At 54.2% G+C, this 21,418-nt stretch overlaps 2 protein-coding genes across 3 annotated transcripts in view; one reads left to right on the forward strand and one right to left on the reverse strand.

The window, feature by feature from the left end:
- Positions 1–21,418, reverse strand: part of C7H7orf50 (chromosome 7 C7orf50 homolog) — a 148,345-nt gene that overhangs the window by 80,092 nt on the left and 46,835 nt on the right. The gene's annotated exons all lie outside the window — the stretch shown is intronic.
- Positions 11,181–15,944, forward strand: GPER1 (G protein-coupled estrogen receptor 1). Its single transcript, XM_046665784.1, has 2 exons — positions 11,181–11,413; positions 13,612–15,944. The coding sequence occupies exon 2, from the start codon at positions 13,892–13,894 to the stop codon at positions 15,002–15,004; it is 1,113 nt and encodes a 370-aa protein (XP_046521740.1). The 5' UTR covers positions 11,181–11,413; positions 13,612–13,891; the 3' UTR covers positions 15,005–15,944.

Here is a 21,418-nt window from a genome sequence, read left to right on the forward strand (position 1 = left end):
TAACTCTGGGGAAGCAGTCCCTGGTGAGGTGGGGCCCCTGCTCCCCAGAACCCTTCTGAAAGGCTATTTAAGGAGCTGCAGCCAAGAGCTGCTGTAAAGAGCACAACATTCTCAAGGCTCTGGCCTTGGGGAGCTCCCAGGGGACCCCAGAGCAGGGCCTTGGCAGCCCTCTGCGCGGCTCAGGAAAGGGTCCGGCTCTCGGCCTGAAACTGGCCAGGAGATCCAGCAAGGGGGTCGGCCATGGAGGGTCGGTCCATCCTCCCAGGGGTTCTGAACCTCTTCTGCTGGGCCTGCAGCACTGCGTTACACGAGCAGGTTCCGGCAGGAAGGCTGGCGGCACGGCCATGGGGGAACAGCTTGACACAGTGTCACACGCACTCTCAGGGCAGAACCAGCAAGTGTGCTGCGAGGCACTCACCCCAGAGAGAGGAACTTTACCCTCATACAAAACCTGCGTGCAACGTTTAAGGCAGCTTCACGCACAACAGCCAGAGCCTGGAGACGACCCAACCTCCCTCAAAAGGTCAATCGACAGACCGCGGCGGTGTGTCCACAGTCGGTTCTGCTCAGTGCAAAGGGGACGAGCTGACCACGACATCGCACTGAGTCTCGACGCATCAGGCCAAGAGAACAGCCAGACTCCGACGGTGCTGCGCACATGGATGCCACTCCCGGGATGTTCCGGAAGAGTCCAAATGCAGAGCAGGGCAGGGGCTGAGGGGCTGGGGTGGAGGGCGGGGCTCCCCACCAAGGACCCACACAAGGGAATTTTGGGGTCCTGTGCGTGGTCGTGTTCACCTGATCAGAGGTGCAAACCCCACTGCATGTAGGTTTTTAAAAACGTACAGGTTCTTGGGCCAAGCTGCCTAGGTTCAGATCTCGATGCCATCGTCAACAGTGTGTGACCGAGCAAAGGACTTCCTCTGTGACGTGGTCACTGCAGCTGTAAAGAGGGGTCGTAACTGTCCTGCCTCGTGTGGACAGCTGTGAGGCTGGAGCAAATGGTCACATGGAAAGTGCCTCGAACAGCGTGGGCACGTGTGAGGCCTGAGTAAGTGGGGACGACCTTCCAGCCGGGGCCCTGGCCACTCAGCTCGTCTGCATCTCTTCTCTGTGCACTGGCCCCTCGCTTTTAGGGGTAGGAGGGAGACTGACAAGACCAAAGAGGAGCCCGGGATATAAGGGAGCTGGGCATGGTGGTGGCGGCTGGGGGAAGAGCTGGAATCGTGCACAATTTTGAGGAAATGTCTTCCATGTTTCGTTATTTTATCCTTCCAAATAAAACCCAAAAGCGGTGGTGAGGAGAGAGGTGGTCCAGCACAGCAGACGTGACAGCGACCAAACCCAGACCCCGGTGTCACCTTGGGCTCCTAGGAGGGGTTGGGGTGAGTGAGGCCCAGTAAGTGGGGTGTGTGCCCAGGGACACCACTGGAGGAGGGCTCGGTGCCCCTCAGACCCAGAGGGGGCAGACGAGTGAGCCTGCCAACTCTTCCCCAGACTCGCCTCCTAAGACTGGGGATTCAGGAGCACGTCAGCTCTCCCCTGCCGGGACACCTCATTCCTGGCCCGATTCTGGAGGCACAGGCAGGTGCAGGGAGGGGAACCTGTGTGGGTTTGCACGGTATTTGAGGCCACGAATTCCACCTTTTGCTCACACAGCCTGGGGGCAAAAGGATCAGAGCTCAAAACCTGGGTTAACTGCACGAGGGCCCGGCGCAGCACGGAGAGAACAGAAGCCTGGCCTTGCGTGCTACTGGGACGTAACCAGTCCCAGCCTACCGTGCCTGGCGCCCACCTGGGTGAGGGTTTCTGTGTGGCTGTCCTTTCCTTGAACGTTCCAAGGCCTGGGAAGTGGCTGGGGGTGCCTGTCGTACAGCAGGGGACGCTGAGACCCGAGATTTTAGGCAGCCCGCACACAACAAGCAAGTGTCGGCGCCAGAACTACTCCTGTCTGTGGCCCACAGGCACATGGCCTCTTGGCAGACAGCTCACCCCATGGGGAAGAGAGGAAGGAGAGGAGGCCAGAACGCCCCTTCACCCAGACGAGGAGGCCCTTCCCTCTGCAGAAAGGCGGAGGAGAGGCAGGGAGCCTCGACAGGCCTTCCAGCCAGCAGCCAGCAAGGAGCCCAGGATGCCCCCTCAGGGCCAGCACCAGACACATGCCCTCCTTCCACCCGGCTGGTGACCCAGAGACCGGCCACCAAATCAGATAAGGATCTGGGTCAGGGTCAGGTGACCCCTGACCATGAACGCCCCAAACACGACCAGCAAGGATGCCATATGCCCCAGAAAGTGCCTGGAGCACTGGCCAGCTGCAGGGACTGGATACCAGGAAGGCGTGGTGCTTTTTCTGACCTGTGGTCAATGTTCACAAGCTCTTCTTTCTGATTTGCCTTAATTAAAGAAACATTCCAAATCACTTCCTCTTGCTCTGGCCACTCTTCTTAATTTCGATGTCACCCAGTGTCCTGGGAGTCACAAATCACCTTAAGCACCAGCAGATGGAAAACATCACCATTCACCATGTGTCTCTCGAACCAAGAAAGGCAGAGCCGTGCCTGGAGAATGGGGGTGCCCACCCCCTCGGCAGGCCTGTGGGATGGAGAGAGGGTTAGGACGAGGCAGAGCCGTCTGTGCACCCAAGTAAAGCACGCATGCCGAGGCAAATACATGGTACGCAACATCTGTAGGGTGCATGCCAGTGTACGGTGTGCACACGAACGAGAAAGGTGCGTGCATGGGGCGTGTGCAGGCACTGAAGGCATCTGTGCCACAGGGAGAAAAGTCAACAACAAATCCACAGATGCAAAGATCCCACAGGCTAGACAACATGTGTGTAGAATACACATTTCCACACGCAAAGTCTGGGGGACACAGGGTCAACAATTCGGGAAGATGTCACTTCGGGAAGAAAGGCCATCACTTTGCTCTCTACTTCTAAGTGACTGCCAGCCTGGCCCAAGCAAGGACACGCTCCAACCCACACATGGCCTCACATGGAGGGACCCCTGCGCCCCATCGCAGACCGTGGCCTATGGCTGCCCCCTCAGAGAAAATGAAAATGGGCAGAGGAGCTAGGCCCACCTTTGAGCATTCCAGGAAAATTAAGTTTCCCATTTTATTGCCTTCAATTTCCTTTGAATAAACAGCAATGCTATCTTCTAGCCTCATCTGCTATTTAGTTAAAATTTAAGAGGGAAGGGACGTTTATATGGAAATGAAATTATTTCCATGACAAAAGCTGCCGAGGAGGGCTGAGTCTGTCGCGTTGTTATTTAAAGCCGTGCCCTGGCCGCAGGACCTTACCGCTCAGCCCCTGCAATAAACCAGCCCGGTGGGGGCATCCTGTCGGGGCAGCACCCAGGCACCCGCTGCTCCAGCCCCTAGAGTCTGCTTTGAGAGCAGAGTCCCTCACAGAGGCCAGAATGGTCAGAATTTCTTGGGTCCAAAAGCCAGAGGACACGTGCCAGCTCAGCTGCTGGCCCCCAGGCAACGCGGTCTGGCCGTTCCTCCACGAGGGCAGGAGCAGGAGGCACCGGGGTGGGCTCAGATCCGGAACTCCAGTCCCTGGAAAGCCTTCACCGACTCCTCTTCGGGGAGATAAAGGCCTCCGGTTCACACGCCTCAGAGAGCGGGACTGGGACGTGGCGCACTCAGAAGACCCGTTTCCTTTACGAGCGACAAGGTTCACTTTGGTGTGGGGCGAGGAGTGAGGGGGGTGCCCTTGTGCCCCTCCCCCCAATCTCACAGGCACCTGGGCCCCCTGCTCCAGTGGCACCCACCTCAGTTCGTCCCAAAACCCACCACAGGGAAACCAGCTGTCAACACCAATTCCTGTGCCCGCTCGCTCTTGGTGGGAATCACGTTGGACGCAGAAATCTTCCTCCCAGAGCTCCCAGAGCATCCCTCGCTTAGGGGCACTGGGCTGGGAAACGTTGCCCCTCCTGCCGGGGCCGTCCTCTCCGTGCCCTGACGAGTGACCCCACGTAACGCTGCGGGGTGTGCTTCTCTTACAGGCTGGACGCTGCCCAAGATGAGCTCCCACAACATGTCCTGGATACAGTACCCGAGCCGCGTCTCCACGGCCATTGAAGACGTCATAGCTTCGCAGAGCGTCGTCTCCCGGTGTGTGCACGTCTACGTGGCTCTGTTCGTCCCGGTGAGCCTGGTGACTGGGCTGTTCAACCTGACCACCTTCCTACGGGGCCGTGCCAGGCTGGGGGGCCTGGACATGTTCCTCTCAGACCTCACCGTCACCAACATGCTGGTGACACTGCTCTCGCTCACCGCCATCAGCCGGCCCGACTACCTGGCCACAACCAACCTGAGCTGCGCCGTCCTCTCCTTTCTGGCCAACGTCTGCTACTTCAATGCCCAGTACGTGCAGCTGGCCATGCTCTTTGCATTCCTGCTGCAGGGCCCCTCATCTTGTCTGCGTGCGGCCACCAGCGGGGCCCAGAGGCCTGCGGCAGGGCTGGCTGCCCTCGGGGGCTGTGCCTTCTGCAGCTCCCTGGGAGTGGTGGCCCTGCTGGGCACGTCCAGGGAGCTGGACAAAACCACCCTGTGCCAGGTGGACCCGCTGACCGCCTGGCCCGAGTATGAAATCGTGAAGGTCAGCCTGGGCTTCGGGGTCGCCCTTGTCCTGAAGCTGGCGTTCTTCATCCTGCTCATCGTCCAGCTGGCCTGGCGGGCAGCTCCTCCCCAGAGGGACACGGCCTCTGCTCACCTCGTCGTCCTGGCCATCGCCCTGATCATGTTTGTCTGCCGGCTCCTCTACAACATGGCGCTCCTGCAGCGGGCCAGGCTGAAGCTGCAGAGGGACATCGGCTTGCCCAGGGATGAGCTCCTCATGAACCTGGCGGAGCTGGTCCTGTTTGGCGAGAGCTGTGTGAACTCCCTGGCCACCCTCTTCCTCCACAAGCCCTGCAGGCTTGTGCTGCTCTCCATCCCAGCACGCCTCACGCACAGATGCAGGAGGGGTGAGGCCAGCAACAGCTTCTCCTTAAAGAGGGTGGGGAGTTAAGTCGGGGCCCCGGTCTGCTGGAAAGAGCCAGACGGGCAGGTGAGGGAGTCTCCCCGGCGGTTAGGGAACACCGTCCATCTGTGAAACTCCAGCCCGCTCAGGGAGAGCCAGCAGCAGGAATGACTGTTGGAAGGTGCTTATTAAACACCAGCCTTCTGGCAGTCACTCAATTTATGCCCAAGCACGACCCCTTGGCCCCCAACACTCACACCTAAAGGAAACGCTGCAAGGCAGGGATGCGGTTGACGTGGGCGCAGAAGCTGGCCCCACGCAGACCTGGTCCGGCTGCGATGGTCTGAACTGTGAGGGGGATTGCACACCTCGGCTGTCTGCGAGCTGCCATCTCTCTCCACCCCTACCCCAACCAAATGACAAAGAGGGGATCTTGAAAACAGAGACATTCTTCACATAACTTTCTGACCATATTACAGTCTGGTCCTCAATGGTCGTAGCTGGTTAACCTTCAACACAGCCAGAAAGTTCGGGCCACACAAATCTTGCCAAGAACAAAGGTTTGTTTTGTCTTTTTAAATTTATCACCATTGGAGGTCTGAGAATATCACCTACAAGCTTAAAAGCCCTAAAATCATTGGTGTACGCCCAGTGATAACAGTGCCACCAAGCGCTTTTTGCTCCCTGTGCCCTGGCAGGTAGTTGGTGCCCATCCCAAGGAGCCCCAGGTAGGTCAGCGAAAAGCTCGGCGTTTCAAAAGCCTCCTCTTCCATTTGACGATATCTGCAGAAAGGCTAGTAACGTGTGAAATATAAAAGTACAAGCTACAGTAACAAATCTTATTCCAAAGTTCACAGTCCTCATCCTTGCTGGATTTATATTAAGATTTTCTTGGTTGAATAGAGAAGGGAGAGATGCAAAGGAAAAGCGTCTCTCTGGCGTTGTGAAACCTACACCTCTGATAGCTCTGACTTTTTTTTTTTTTAATCAAGACTTTACTTTTTTAGAGCCGTTTTAGGTTCACAACAAAATTAAGACAAATGAAGAGACACCCCATAAGCCCCCTGCCCCCACATGCACAGCCTCCCCCCGTGGACATCCCCACCACGTGGTGCATTTGTCACAGTCGATAAACTGCATGGACTCATCACTGTGACCCAGAGTCCACCATTCACATCAGGGCTCACACTCGGTGTTGCACATTCTACAGGTTTAGACAACTTTATAGTGACACATACCCACCATTATCATCTCACACAGAGTATTCACCGCCCCAAAAATGCTCTGTGCTCCGCCTAGCCATCCTCCCCCCGAGACCCTCGGCAAACGCTGATCTTTGACTGTCCCCATAGTTCTGTCCTTTCCAGAAGCTCATATGGAAAGAATCGTATAGCACATATCCTTTTCAGACTGGCTTCTATCACTTAGTGATGTGCATTTAATGTTCCCCCATGTCATTTCACGGCTTGATCCCTCATTTCTTTTTAGTGCTGAATGATAGTCCTCGTCTGGATAGCTTCTATTTTAATGAATATGCTAATGTTAACCTGTAAACTAAAGAACAAAAACATGGTTTTTGTGAGTTTATCTTCTCAATGTTTATGTATTTTCATCACTTTTTTTTGGAAGAAAGAGGATTTGGGTCTTATACAGTTAAGCAGCTTCTGTAATATAACATTAAAATGTTAAATGCTTTCCCCAAACTCCCCTTCTGTTTCTTCTGCTTCGTTTACTCACACATCCATAAACCCTTATTACGGACCACGTGCAAGAAGAGGTGCTCACAGCACGCCCACTGTGGTGCAGCAGGAACACGAACGACGAAGCTGAGGGTGTGTGGAAGGAGCGCTCCCTCCCTCCGGCAATGATCCAGCAGCATAAACAGCATCAGGGCTGACATGTTAGGGCTGCTTCTTCACACAATATGGTAATTTTTTATTAGACGCTGGACATGGTGAATTTCCTTTGTTGAGTGAACTAAGCGTCTTCTTTACACGGGTATTGAAGCTTACTTGGGCAGACAGGTTACTATACTCACAGTTCAGTAGGATTCTTGGGAGAGGTGCTTTTTAGCTTTGCTAGTAGGAGTCAGGAGTAGCCCAAATACTCAGGGGTCCCATGCTGGGGTCTCTACTCATTGTCATAAATGTTCAAAGACATCTCTGTAGTCTGGGCAGAATTAGAACACTGACCAGCCCCACATAAGCTCTAGGAATTGTTCAGCTTATAGCCAGCCCGTGGGTGTTCTCAGCTCGGCCTTGAGAAACCTCACACTACGTGCGCACGGATTCAGACAGAGATTCCAGGGGACCGCTACCCAGACCGCAGAGCTCTTTCTTGACGTGTACGGTACCTGCCAATTCCAGCTCCCTCAGCCTCCCAGAAACCCAACCTCTGCCCCCTCAACACAGCCAGACCATCCTGCACTGCTCGGCACCCCAACGCCTCCAGAGAGGAGCCAGGGTGAACACGGGGCTCACGGTGTGTCTTCCCTTCTCTTGGAGGTCATAGTTCTGCTCCACATATTCTCCTAATGTCAGAAAACCGTTGTTTCCTACATTTTATGGTTCATGGCAGGAGTACAAGTTCCCTTGTGTTACTCATGCATGGTCACAAGTGGAAGGAACTAAATTAATTTATAAATACACAATAGTAGATCCCAAAGGCTTGTTAGCTTCAGAACTCAATGAGGGGATTAAAAGTTCATGTGTGCTCAGAGCTCCTTGGAGAAATGGCTGTCCCCAGGACTGGGACAGCAAATACACAGGATGAGCCCAGAGAATTGGATGCCACTAGGTTTCTAAGTATTTCAGCTGAAGGAGTAATTTTAGACACCAAACCATAAGAATGTAAATTGGTGGTTCTCTAACTTTTTCTTTTCAGCAGTAGGAGCTTTCTTTAAACAAAAGCTTATAAAGGGACCCAACATGAGACATTAAAAGGCCAGGCTCTGATCAGGGTGGAGGAGTGAGGAAATCAGATGGCTAGAAAAAGGTCCCCAGACCCCAAACCACCAGCCCCTGCAGTAGGCTCTGGGGTAGGGGCCTGCGGCAGCCCCTGTGACAGCCCCTGAGGTAAGCTCTGAGATAGGCCCTGTGGGAGCCCCTGTGGCAGCCCCTGTAGCAGCCCCTCTGGTCAGCCCCTTTGGCCGGCCCTGTGGGAGCCCCTGTGGCAGCCCCTCTGGTCAGGCCCTTTGGCTGGCCCTGTGGGAGCCCCTGAGGCAGCCCCTGAGGTAGCCCCTGTGGCAGCTCCTGTGGGAGCCCCTGAGGTAGGCTCTGTGGTCAGCCCTGTAGTAGCCCCAAGGTAGGCCCTATGGGGCCCGGGCAGCTTCCAGACGCACCATGTGAGTGTCGTCCATTTACCCCTCATCCGGTGACAGTTAGGACACACTGAGAACTGGAGCTTTTCAAGGACAGAGCTAAGAGAAAGATCTGGAGCCAACAGAGAACGAGAACATACAGGCCTTTGGCTTCCAGCAGCAGGAGGACATTCTAATCCAGAAAGAAGCGTACATGAAACCTCAACTTTAAAAAGACAAATCAGAACTGACTGGAGGAAGAGAGGGAGGGAGACGTCACTTCCTGTGGCTCCTCACCTCTCTCTGAAGACACAGCTTGGGAATCACTTAAGGTGAGGCTGGGACAAGGACCCAGATCTTCAGCCTGGCGTTCTAGAACATTCCGCCCATAAACACACCCCAGGAACTTGATGACCCCTCCCGAGGGCAGAACTCGGTGTGCGCCATCCGCCTGCACTTCTGTGAGCCACACGCACTGCGTTCTGGTTGCCACTGGCACATCACTCTCAAAGAATTAGAGGAAATGTCCGGAAAGCTCCTGGCAACAGCTAAGAGGAGCCCAGCTGTGCAAAAGTCAACACCCAGGAAACCACGGGGACTGCTCCTTTATGGTGTCATAAATACCCCAGGGTGAGTGAGGGCGAGCGTGCATCGAATGCTGGAGGGCAGGCGCGGCGTGGTCATCTCTGAACACTTAAACCCGTTTCCCTAATGGAAAACTCGGTAGGAGGGGGCTGCGGGAGACCAGAACCCCGGGCTTCAGTGGGTCCGACCGGGCCAAGTTCCAGCTCTGAGGCCTGGGTGAAACTCTCCGAGCTCGGCCTTCTCATCAGTGAAATGGGACGAGAGCAGCCTCGACCCGCCAGCGTCCCACAGAGGACGACCGGAGACAGTGGATGTGACCACCCGGCACAGGGCCTAGCGTGGAGCAAGCGCTCATTCACGTTTGGATTTTAAAACTGACAGAAGGTCTTCATTCCTTATAGAAGCTTCCACAAGATCCTCTCATCCTCTACCCACAGCAACGTGAACAAGGGCTCAGTGGCTGAAATTCCTAAGATCGGGTCCTGCCCCTTATGCTAACTACACTAACTAGTTGTGCGAGGGTGGACGACCCACTTAACCACCCGGGGCTCTAAAGGGATGGGGGGGGCCCCACAGTCCTGCAGCCCCATCAGCTCTGATTCCAAGCCTTAAGCACCAAATCGCCACGCCAGCCACGGGACCAGCTGTCCCAGAGCAAACGCAGCGGAAAATGCACAGGTGCGGCTGCTGCCCGCTCTTCCTCTCCTCCTGGCGCGAGGCGGAGCCTGCAGGCTGCGGGTTTGTGTGAGCAGGGAGAGGCTATTTTTAAGTGACATGCCTTGGCTATTTCAAGGTTTGGATTTTTATTTTTATTTATTTATTTAACTCCAGAGGAAGCTGTACTTTCTCATGACTCATTTCTTTCAAAATGGTGTCTCAGGCATTTTTAGTACTGAAACCATCTCGACTTTGCCGCTGGCCAAAAATACGTCTAAAATCAAATCGGCCTAGTTTATGTTATCAAGTCATTCAAAATTTTAAGAAGCCAAGATATTAGAATCATGGCTGGATTCTACAGCTGGAAAGAACTCTGAATGTTAGTATTTTTTCCATAAAAAATTTAACACAGTATTCTCGGTTGAAAAGTACGTGTATATTTCCCAAATAATGTATCTGAAAGGTGCTAAATTAGTATCCTTCAGAACGCCTTCAAGCCCGCCCGCATGGGCTTGTCACAGGACAGGAAGCTTTCGGGAAAGCCGAGCTGATCGCGAGCAGCCAGGTGACCGAGGAGCACCCGGTGCCGGACAAGCCCTCGTCCCAGCAGATGCCTGGTTTCAAGCCCGGACCCAGCTTTCTCGTCTGTGAAGAGCGCAGGCCGGCCGCCCTGGTGCCAGTGTGGCAGGAGTCTGCTTTATGCATATTCGCTGGTAAGAAAGATCACTCAGAGTTCAGTCTTAACAGCTTTAGAAAACTAAAAAGGAAAAGAGACACTAAGAGAAAAGTACGCCATCCATTCAACGGTGCAGTTTATGAAAACCCCCCAACCTGGCGAGAGCAGCCAGGTGCCGCAGCCCTGCGCACCTCACACACCTGAACCGCAGCCTGGGCACGTCTCTGGCCCTCACGGGGCGGCTCTGCCAGCCTCTGTCCAAGCTGACGGTGAAACTCCAGCCACCAGCAGGGGGGGCGCTTGGACGGTCGGCACTGGGCACTGGGGAGCACGTTTACCCGGATGGATGGAGCACGGACAGGGCACGGGGCAGGCACAGGCGGAGTGCGGGGCCCTGGGGGAGGAGGGCCCCTTGGCCAGTCACCAGCGCCCGCCAGGCAGGTTCTCCAGCGGATTCAGGGCCAGGAGACAGCAGAGCCGAGACGCTGCTACCACAAGAGCAGAAAAACGACTGATTCTGAATTCACTTGCCAAAAATACCTGCTATTTCTTGGGTTTAAGTTTCTTTCTACAAATGTCTGTGAAATTCCTGGGTTAAATTCTCTCTGTATAATTCACATGCTACTCTCTAAATTTAGGAAATTTAGGGTTTGGTTTTAAACCAGTCAGTTACTGAAACAAGCCAGAATATTTAAGTTTCAACAAATGACAGGTTAGTGTCCAAAAGAGAAACAAGACCTATTTACGATCTCTTCAAACTTCAGAAAAACCTGTATCAGTGAGTGAAGAACAGCAGGTAAACTGGGAGCCTGGATAAAAGCGCTTAGCGGGACTGAGCTCATTGCCGCCGTGTGGGAGAAAAGAGGCCAGCAAAAAAAGGGTTAACACTGGCCTTGTAGGGAGGCCACCCAGCGCAGTCCAGAGCGAATGGGCGGCCAGGGAAGCCTATAAAGCCGGCTGGCTGCTGGGCAACTCGCCCTGGCCGTCTTGTCAGCGACAATGACAGGCACCCTCGCAGGGCAGCCCTGCCAGCCTGGTCTCCGCTTCCACTCCATTCTCCGACGGGTGGAGGTGCAGAATGACCACGGCCCGCAGGAAGGGTCCAGCCGCACCTCCCGCCTGCTGTGAGCACGGTCCTGAGGCCGGCCGAGGAGCCCTCTGAGGGAGAGGAGAGGGGGCTGCCCAGAAGTGACACCCGTGGGGGTGGCCAGCCACGGCACAGGTGAGTCTGTCCTGGGTTCCTGGTTCTGCGTTTGGGTTGGTGTCACGACGGGGCCTGGGCTGGGCAGACCCAGCTCGGCAGTCTCACCAAGGTGCAGCATCTCATGCATAATGTAGGTAAACATGGCCCTCCGGTGAGGGGGCACAGAGGCACCGAGACTCGAGGCATGCACCGCTCCCCGCGTGAGAAACCCAAACGTTGCTCTGACAATCTCAACGAGGCTACATTAAGGGCGGCTTTGCACAAAGCTTCTTTTTATAGCACACGCGGAAAGCAATATTATCCAGTACCATGTCAGATTGTGTGCAAGCAAGGATCTGTCTCACTCCGAGAAAATGAGATTACCCCGGCACGGCACTACCGTCCCGCATCAATGAAAACACTTGCCCAACCCAGAAAGTAATTGCTGGATTAATATTCCGTTACAGAGATACATGCTTGATAGCTGTTTCTAGAGCTGGACAAGCGGCAGAAATTTGAAACAAAATGATATCAAACTGTTTAATACTCATCTTCATGTTTATAAATTCATGGCCATCTTTCATGAGGATATCGTCAGTGGTAAATTGCATACTAAGGTCCTGTATCTTTTTATTAGACTATTACAAAAATAACAGTGTTTGCCTAGGATCGAAGCGTCCACTGACGCGGGAAGGAGTGAAGGAGCCGTGCTGAAACACCCGTGTGGATTTTAGCAGGCTCAGGGAAGAGAGCAAGAGCACGTCTCAGGCTCCCCGCATCTTTAAGCTTTCCTCTAACAATGCAGTCTAAAACTTTCCAAAATCTCCACAAAGGGTAAAACAACTAGTCTGAGCAGTTTTTACAAAGAAATTAAATACAGTGGCTTTAAACACTCTGGACAGAATCTGAGAACAGTGACATTTATGTAGTTCAATTGGGATTATCTACTGAAGATGAATAAAGAATGCAAAATAACTAATAAGATCTAATTTGTCAACCCCAGCTAAGCAAAGGGTATTGAATACTTTTAAAATCATAACTGAACCAAGGCCATGATTAATCTTTCTCCTTTTTTTTAAAGCAGTATTTTCAAGCAGTAAGTCAATAAATGCCTGGTTTGGCAACACTTCAAAAATGATTCCTAATGATCTCATAGAGTAAAATGAAGACTCTTAAAAGAAAAGCAATTCAAACCCATTTTACTGTGACAAGCTGACTTACTCCGGGTTTCTCAAGCTCGGCACCACTGACATTGGGGCCGGATCTTTCTCTTGGGTGGGGCCGTCCTGTGCACTGTAGGATGTCCAGCGGCACCCGGGGCTCTATCCACTCGGTGCCAGGAGCACCCCTCCCAAGTTGTGACAACCCAAATGTCGCAGACCCTGTCCAACGTCCGCTGGCCGACTCCACAGAGAACTTGTAGGAGCACGGAGAAATGAGGCAAACGACCAGAAGCCCCCATTAAGCCACACTGACGAGCCACGTTGTAGGTGAACTGCCACGTATGCCAACCCTGTCAGAAGCAAAAGTCACCAGATCTTCTTTACTCCGTTTCTAGGTCACCAAGTTTTTGGTTACAAACAGCGTTACAAAAACATATTAGGTTTTACAGTAATTTGTCAAAACATTGAATAAAATTTAAATATTATTTCCTAAAACAATTAACATTTTTATTCTTTACTCACTCTCGCTCATCCCTTACTATGAAAAACAGTTTTATTTTTGGCACCCAAACTTAGGATTAGCAAGAAAGTAGATTTCTTTTACCTATTTTATTGTAAGAGAAAAGGTTCTGCTCCAATTTCCACAGTGTTCTGGATCCACTATCTTCCCAAAAAGCTGGGTTTTTCCCTTCCCATCTTATTTCTCTTTCCAACAGCTGCTGAAATAAATTTTATCTCCTCTCCCGACAAACAGTAGTTTTCCTCAGATTTCCATTCCAACATCCACGTCACTTCGTAAGCCTGCTATTCGACTATTCAAAAAAAAAAGGGCATCCACTGTGTATGCGGATGACTCACTGTCCGGTCCCCGACCTAGGAGAGCCCGCGGGAAAGGAAACGGGCACTGGGTGCGCTTAATTCTTCCACTTCAGCTCAGTGACAACCCTCTTTCGAGGCCGACCAAAGCTGGAGGCCTGGCCTTCCCTTCACCCCCTGTGCCCCCCCAACTCTGGGCCATGGGCCCTGAGAAAGCCTTATAGCCGTGAGTAACCCTCTTCTCTCTGCTCCTCCCAGGTGCCCAGGGAGGGAGCAGCAGGTGCGGGGCAGCACAGCGGCCATGCCCACGAGCGAGCGAGGGTGCTCCTCCGCACGCAGACATCGACCTCATCTGTTTGCTCAACTTTCTGCAAAACAAACCCAACTGTTGCAAGGGCTACTTGTGACGAGCTCTGGTTTTACAAATGTCTGGCTCGCTGCAAAGAGCAGCGCCTTTCTTTCTGAAGATGGATTTATTGTTTAAAACGGATTTCTGTGGGCCTTGGGGCAAATCCTGAAAGCGGCGCGGGGTGGAGACATGGGAGTGACTCCTCCGGCGCCCGTCTTTGGCATGGAGACGTACCCCGGCGCCTACAACAGCGCCTCCCCAGAGCTCAACCTGTCCCGCGTGCTGGCCGGCGCGGCCCGGGCGGACCAGACGGGCGCGCTCTCGGAGCAGCAGCAGTACGTGATCGGGCTGTTCCTGTCCTGCCTCTACACCGTCTTCCTCTTCCCCATCGGCTTCGTGGGGAACATCCTGATCCTGGTGGTGAACATCAGCTTCCGCGAAAAGATGACCATCCCCGACCTGTACTTCATCAACCTGGCGGCGGCGGACCTCATCCTGGTGGCGGACTCGCTGATCGAGGTGTTCAACCTGGACGAGCAGTACTACGACATCACCGCGCTGTGCACCTTCATGTCGCTCTTCCTGCAGATCAACATGTACAGCAGCATCTTCTTCCTCACGTGGATGAGCTTCGACCGCTACATTGCCCTGGCCAGGGCCATGCGCTGCGGCCTCTTCCGCACGAAGCAGCACGCCCGGCTGAGCTGCGGCCTCATCTGGATGGCCTCCGTCTCCGCCACCCTGGTGCCCTTCACCGCCGTGCACCTGCAGCACACCGAGGAGGTCTGCTTCTGCTTCGCAGACGTCAAGGAGATCCAGTGGCTCGAGGTCACCTTGGGGTTCATCATCCCCTTCGCCATCATCGGGCTCTGCTACTCGCTCATCGTCCGGGTTCTCGTCAAGGCTCACCGGCACCGCGGCCTGCGTCCCCGCAGGCAGAAAGCCCTCCGGATGATCTTCGCCGTGGTCCTCGTCTTCTTCATCTGCTGGCTGCCGGAGAACATCTTCATCAGCGTCCACCTGCTGCAGCACACGCAGCCGGGGGCCGCTCCCTGCACACAGTCTTTCCGCCACGCCTACCCGTTAACGGGCCACATCGTCAACCTCGCGGCCTTCTCCAACAGCTGCCTGAACCCCCTCATCTACAGCTTTCTCGGGGAGACCTTTAGGGACAAACTGAGGCTGTACATTGAGCAGAAAACCAACATGTCGACTCTGAACCGCTTCTGCCACGCGGCCCTCAAAGCGGTCATCCCCGAGAGCACGGAGCAGTCGGAGGTGAAGTTCAGCAGTGCGGCGTAGAGACAACTGAGCTGCACCCAGAGACAGCAGAACGTGGTGTCACTCACAGGACGGCCCCGGGGCGAGGTGGGAGACAGCCCAGCCACCTCACGCCCAGAGGTGCATGAGAACAGGCCGTGAACTCACCAGGCCTCAGCCACGGTCACACGTGGGGCTCTGAGAGACAAGCCCCCTTGATCCTGCATGGTCACACACGGAGCTGGACATCCATCCACATCACAGCATGGGTCAGGGACCAACGGGAGAGGGCATGGGACCAGTGTGGCGCTCTCGCCCCTCCCTGCGCACACCGCATCCACAGCCGCGGACGGTGCTGGCGTTGGCCAATGAACGCAAAGAGGAGGGGGCGCTCGGGATGAAATACCTATATATCGGCCATAAATCTGCCACCTTGGGGAAAAATGAAGTGTGGAGTCAGAATACGCTCATCTGACCCACACGGGATACTGTGGTGCGTGCTCCACGTCTGTGGCTGATACTTTACTGGTGCAGGTCAAATGGCGCACCAGGAGGTAAAGAGGAAGAGGAGAAGCTTCTCCTGTGCACCCGAGCATCTTCACCTCTCAGGCTGGCCACCTGGCCGCCACCTGGTGAGTGACAGCCTCGCACTGGGGCTGCCTTGGTCACGAGGGCTCTTCTGCAATAGAAGGCCCGCCCGCCACTATCCTGGATCCCCACCTCATGGTGACAGTTGTCTCTGCACCCACCTTACCGTGGGACGAGCCTGTGAGAGGGAGCTCAGCGGGATGCCACGATGAGACACTGAGACATGCGTGGTCAAGAGTTGGCCTCTACAAAATGATAGCGGGAACGACGATGACGGCAATGCAACCAGTTCTCAGCAGAATGTGAAAACAGAAAAACTAACGAGGGCTAGGAGTGTCCCGTTGTGTCAATAAAATATAGTCACGTGCTGATTCCTCTAAAGTATCTAAGTAGCTCCTTAAGGGTGGGGGGTGTGGTAGGGGGCTCTCAGAGCCTCGGTAGCAGAATTGCTTCTCCCTCACAAAGAAAAAATGTCCCCCCAGCATCACAAGGCTCACTCACCACCCAGAGAACTCTGATGAGGCCAGCATCTAAGTGCAGCCGCCTGAACACAGACTGGCATCTCTAGGATGGCTGATACTTCTGCTGCACAACCTCTGGGTACCAAAATAAATTTCGGTGCAAATGCACCATATACCCTCACTTTTCTAGAAGGTTCCACGTTGTCAGGATAAGCCATGGTGTCTGCAGTAGCTCAAAGCACTCAGGAGGCACCTGAGCTGGCTGAGGGGCTCCCTGTCTGAGTGTGAAGTAGGCAGGAGCCCGATCTGAGTTGGCTCCCACTCCTCCTGTCCCACCCACTCTGCTGAGGGACCACCTCCCCAGAAGTGCAACCAGGACAGGGCCCGGCTGCCCTGGGGGGGCCTGCGAGGGTCTTCACACGGGGAGGGCTTCCCGAGGGAGAAGACGAGGGGGTAATGTTCAGGTCTCAGGGGAACAAGTCGTTGGTAGTCCTACCAGGGGTTGATGGGTGACTCTCCACGGGAGGGAGACCGTGACAGAGGGACATGTGCATGCAGTACACTGGGAGCTTGCGAAGCGCCGTCTCCAGTGAGTGGTTCAAGGGTTCAAACTCACTTTCTACGTAAACATCCCAATTCTAGCAAGAGGACGACTAGCAGACCCCCACCGGGCTGGTTCCCTGCACCAACACGTCCAGTGACTGGGGAAAATCACGTGGTCGGCTGGACAGGGCTTGCCTGTGGCCCTGTCTCACAGAGCACCTACCCTCCCGCTGGGGGGAGGGTGACGCTGACTCAGGCACCACAGCCCCTTCCTGTGAAGACCCCTTCCCCTGCCTCTCCAGAACCTCCCACATAAGCACGTCTACAAGGGCAGAGCCGCCATCTTGCAACAGGTGCTTTTCCCTCCGTCCTCCGAGCCCCTTGGGAGATGGCTCTCCCCTTCCCCAGAGTGCCATTCCAGAGCACAGGGCCCGGTCAGATCAGACAGCCATTCCCCAGCACTGCAGCCTGCAAACCCCAACAGGGAATATTTTAGATGAGTGCTCATTACTAAGTCCCCCTTTGAGCTCAGTGTTGGCAACTCCAAACAGCAGAAGGCAGACCCAGACTGGAGCGCCAGCACCATGATCTGACTACGTGCAAGGGATCCATCAAACGCATTCATCGTTCTCACCCCAGCTAGAAAGTGGTGATGCAGAGACGCTTTAAAAGTACGCAGAGTAGAGACCCAGGATGTTTACCCTTTAGCTTTTATGGGGGCGGGCAGGGTGGGGAGACAGACACTGTATGAGAATAAGGCCTCGTCCCTGATCCTTCCAATAAACCCACGAGGCACATACCGTCCCCATTACTCAGAGAACCTGATGCTGTAAGAGTCTATAGCTGCTCAGAATCTGAAATGGTGATGTGGCCAGGAACCAGCCCGTCTCCAAAGTCCCTGTCCCTTCGTCCACAGCGCTCGGCAGCCCTGGTATCAAACAGGAGAAAGCAAACCACGCAGAAACCACGTGGAGCCAGGGCACACCACCATGTGCGCCAAGAGGTCACTCAAGGTCACGGGCCAGATCTCTTCCCAAAGGAGCATCAGGCAGGACATGGGTGGGTGGGCGGCAGAATGGAGATCCCCCCAAGGATCTGTGGGCGGGACTGCATCTGACCAAACCCCAAAGCCATCGACCCAGGACAGGCACCTCGTACCTCCAAGGCAGCCTCCTGGGCCAGCTGGGACTGTCCCGAGCCCCTCCCCAGGCTACAGGAGAGGAAGCTTCCGCCCAGAGGCCCCGGGTAACCACCTCTGAGACCACACAGCACAAGTCTCCCCCTGGCACGCAGACGCTGGCCCTGTGCTCATAAGCCCCCCCGCTTCTGTGCCTCCTCCCCGGAGGTCTCTGCAGTTGGCACTCGCCCCAGGCACAGGTCAAACAGGGCCGGAAGCCAGCTCCTGCCCCTCACCGCTCGAAGCCCATTTCCTGACCTGTAAATCTGGCTGCAGAACTGCTCCAAGGGTCAGAGCACCCCAGCGGAGCCCGCGGCCGCTAGCAGGGCAAGCGCAAGGCAGAGGTCCTGACGTAACAGAAAGGGATTCTTTCTGAGCCAGAGGTTGACCAGGTGGCCTCGGAAGTCTCTTCTGACCCTGAGACCCTAGAGCTCCCGTCTGGGAGACAGTGCCAAGATCACAAGCCCCACTGGGCTCTGCGACAGCCTACCCGGCCGTCCCAAAGCACGCCCTCGCAGAAGCACCCATCCGAGAGTGGGGCCTATCTGATGGTTTTGGCAGGAAGACCACAAGATAACATCAGAGCGTCTGACTGCCTGCCTTCTTCTGGTCACCAGCCCCCTCTGCACCAGTGCCCCATAAACCCACTGACAGCTCAATGCACAGAGCTGTGAGCACACGAAAGCTGTGTCAGCTCCGAAGAGGACTTCATAACTGTCTGTGAGCCTCATAATTCTCTCTCGATGAGGCGGGTGACACGCCCGCCCCGTCCAGCCCCCGCGGCCCCTCAGTGAGGCGTGGCAGCGTTCGGTCCACAAAAACCTCCTGGTGTATGTTCCTCCCATCTGAGGAGGGAGGGGAGAGAACTGCACACAAACTTCCTCGGGTGGCTGCCTGCTGAGCAGAGGGGGAGAAGAAATCCAGAAGCTGCTTTAAACGTACAGCGAATGAGCACATTAGCAAACGTGTGGATGGTCTAGCAGCCAGAGTTCTCGCAGTGGAAGAGGGAGCTGCAAATACGGCAGGGAGAAGGGCAGGCAGGGAAAGCCCCGTGGGAAAGGGCGGGACTGGAGGTATCCGTGAAACCTAGGATTTCTAAAATAAGAATATGTACAGGCAGGCACACGTGTACACAGATGGGTGTGAGCATGGATGAACGGGCACACACAGTGAGTACGCACCTGCACGGAGTGTGTGTAAACAGACACAAACACACACGTGCATATATTCCCCAGCTCTGTCTGCTCTAAGGGGCTAGAAGAGAAGACCTGGGTGGCTGTGGGCCCACCTGGCCCCAGACCTTGCTCTCTAACACCCTTAGCCTCAAAAAGGAACCCAGCTCCTTGGAGAAATGGCCAAGTCGGGCCAGGGCAGGAAGGTACGAGATGAGCCTTTGAACATGGTGTCCTGCCAAAAGGTAAGAAAAGCTTCAAGAGAATGACAGGGCCACACCAAAAGGACACAGGGACCCACCTGAAGGGTTCCCACTGGCCAAATCTGGGGCAATTTGAGCCCCAAGATAATTAGGAAGAGTAAATAATTATAAACCATTGAAAAATAAGAATCCATGAGTCCATTCCAATAATAGACAGCTATAAATATAATTTAAATAAAACAGACAACGAAATAAACACAATACAGTAACACACAGGAATGAATGAATGGATGGACAGCTGGATGGTGGATGGTGGATGGTGGATGGTAGATGGATGGATGGATGGATGGTGGATGGATGGTGGATGGATGGGTGGATGGATGGATGGTGGATGGATGGTGGATGGATGGGTGGATGGTGGGTGGATGGATGGATGGATGGTGGATGGATGGTGGATGGTGGGTGGATGGATGGATGGATGGTGGATGGGTGGATGGGTGGCAGATGGATGGATGGATGGATGGGTGGTAGATGGATAGATGGATGGATGGGTGGATGATGGATGGATGGATGGTGGATTGATGGTGGATGGATGGTGGATGGTGGATGGTGGATGGTGGATGGATGGTGGATGGTGGATGGTGGATGGTGGATGGTGGATGGATGGATGGATGGATGATGGATGGTGGATGGATGGATGGATGATGGATAGATGGTGGGTGGATGGGTGGGGAGGACTCATGCTTACAGCAAAATGGGGAAGAGTGCCGGAGCGGGGAACGACATTCTCCAACTGTCGCAGAGAAGACGGGCAGGCAGGAGCCCCTAGAGCAGCCCACACCAGGGGACACGACTAGAAGTAGGACGTGCAGAGCCCCTGTGTACCCCCACCTCCCCGACTGCTTTAACACTGGGGGGACAGTAACCACACAGCAGAGACATGGGATAGCACACCCAGGGCGCTTACAAGGAGCCCACTCCAGACGGGGACCCTGAGGAGGGCATGACATCTCCACGTCCTCATCCAGATCACAACTTGAATCTAATCAGGGGAAAGAGCAGAAAATGCAAAACGGGGACAGGCTATTCACCCAAAATGTCAATGTCTTAAAGGCAAAGGAAGGCAGAGGAGAGTTCCAAATTAAGAGGAGTTGAGAGATACAGAAACTAAATGCAGTGTGTGACCCCAGACAGGATGATCTGCTGGGAGAAAAAATGCTACAAGGTGCTACGGAGTCAACCGACAAAAGTGGAACAGCTGGGAGGCCTGAGGCCTCGTATGACCACTCAGCCCCTGAGACTGAGCACTGTCCTGTGGTTACGTGAAATGAAGCTCTCACTGCACGGAAACACACATCACAGTATTCACGGGTGGGGTGGCACATGCAGAAAGACAGAGCGTTGAGTGCAAGCATGCACACGAACGTCACAGCAACGGGACAAATGTGTGCAATGTCGACGTCATGCCCAGGTATGGACTGGAAAGAACTGGAACAGGTGTTCCAACAAACACTTGTGCACGAACGCTCAACAGCATGATTCACAATAGCCAAGAGGTGGAAGCAACCCACGTGTCCGTCAGCAGATGAATGGATGAGGAAAATGTGGCCCAGCCATAAAGTGGGGCAGTATTTGGCCATAAAATAAAAGAGAATGAAGTGCTGACACATGCTACACGTGGCTGAATCTTGGAAACACGATGCTAACTGAAAGAAGCCGTCACGAAAGGACCACATTGTATGACTCCATTTCTATGAAACGCCCAAGTAGGCAAATCCAGAGAGAGAGAGAGGGCAGCAAGTGGTTGCCAGGGGCTGATGGGAGGGGCCAGTGGGGAGCGACTGCTAGTGGGTACAAAGTCTCTTTAGGGGGTGAAGAAAATATTCTAAAATCAGATAGTAGTGACGGTTACAACTCTGTGAATATAGTAAAAAGCACTGAAGTACATGCTTTAAAAGGGTGACTTGATGATGTAAATTACATCTCAATAAAGCTGTTTTTAAACAAAACAAACAGGCAGGCACAGGGGCATTTTCCCCACAGTCGGCCTTCCTTGCTTGGATGCGTGCTCGTCTCTGCACAACGGTCAACACCTTTGAAGTCAATGCCACGGTCGGACAGTGTTTCTACCTACAGACGGGAGACGATGGCCGGTCACCATGTGAGCTCTTCCTTAGCAGACACAACCACTTCCTGAGGATGGAGAGGCTGAGGCCATCTGGAATCTGGAAGATATCCTCACACTTCTTGTAAATCTTCCAATTAAAGTTTTCTCTTTTCACTTACTGCCCAGTAACTCAAGTTTTATTTTC

Source organism: Equus quagga, chromosome 7 (assembly GCF_021613505.1).
Source record: "Equus quagga isolate Etosha38 chromosome 7, UCLA_HA_Equagga_1.0, whole genome shotgun sequence".
Taxonomy (NCBI): Eukaryota; Metazoa; Chordata; class Mammalia; order Perissodactyla; family Equidae; genus Equus; species Equus quagga.

What these genes read in the sequence shown, in the direction of transcription:
- GPER1 (XM_046665784.1), top strand. Translation starts at nt 13,892, where the DNA reads ATGGGAGTGACTCCTCCGGCGCCCGTCTTTGGCATGGAGACGTACCCC.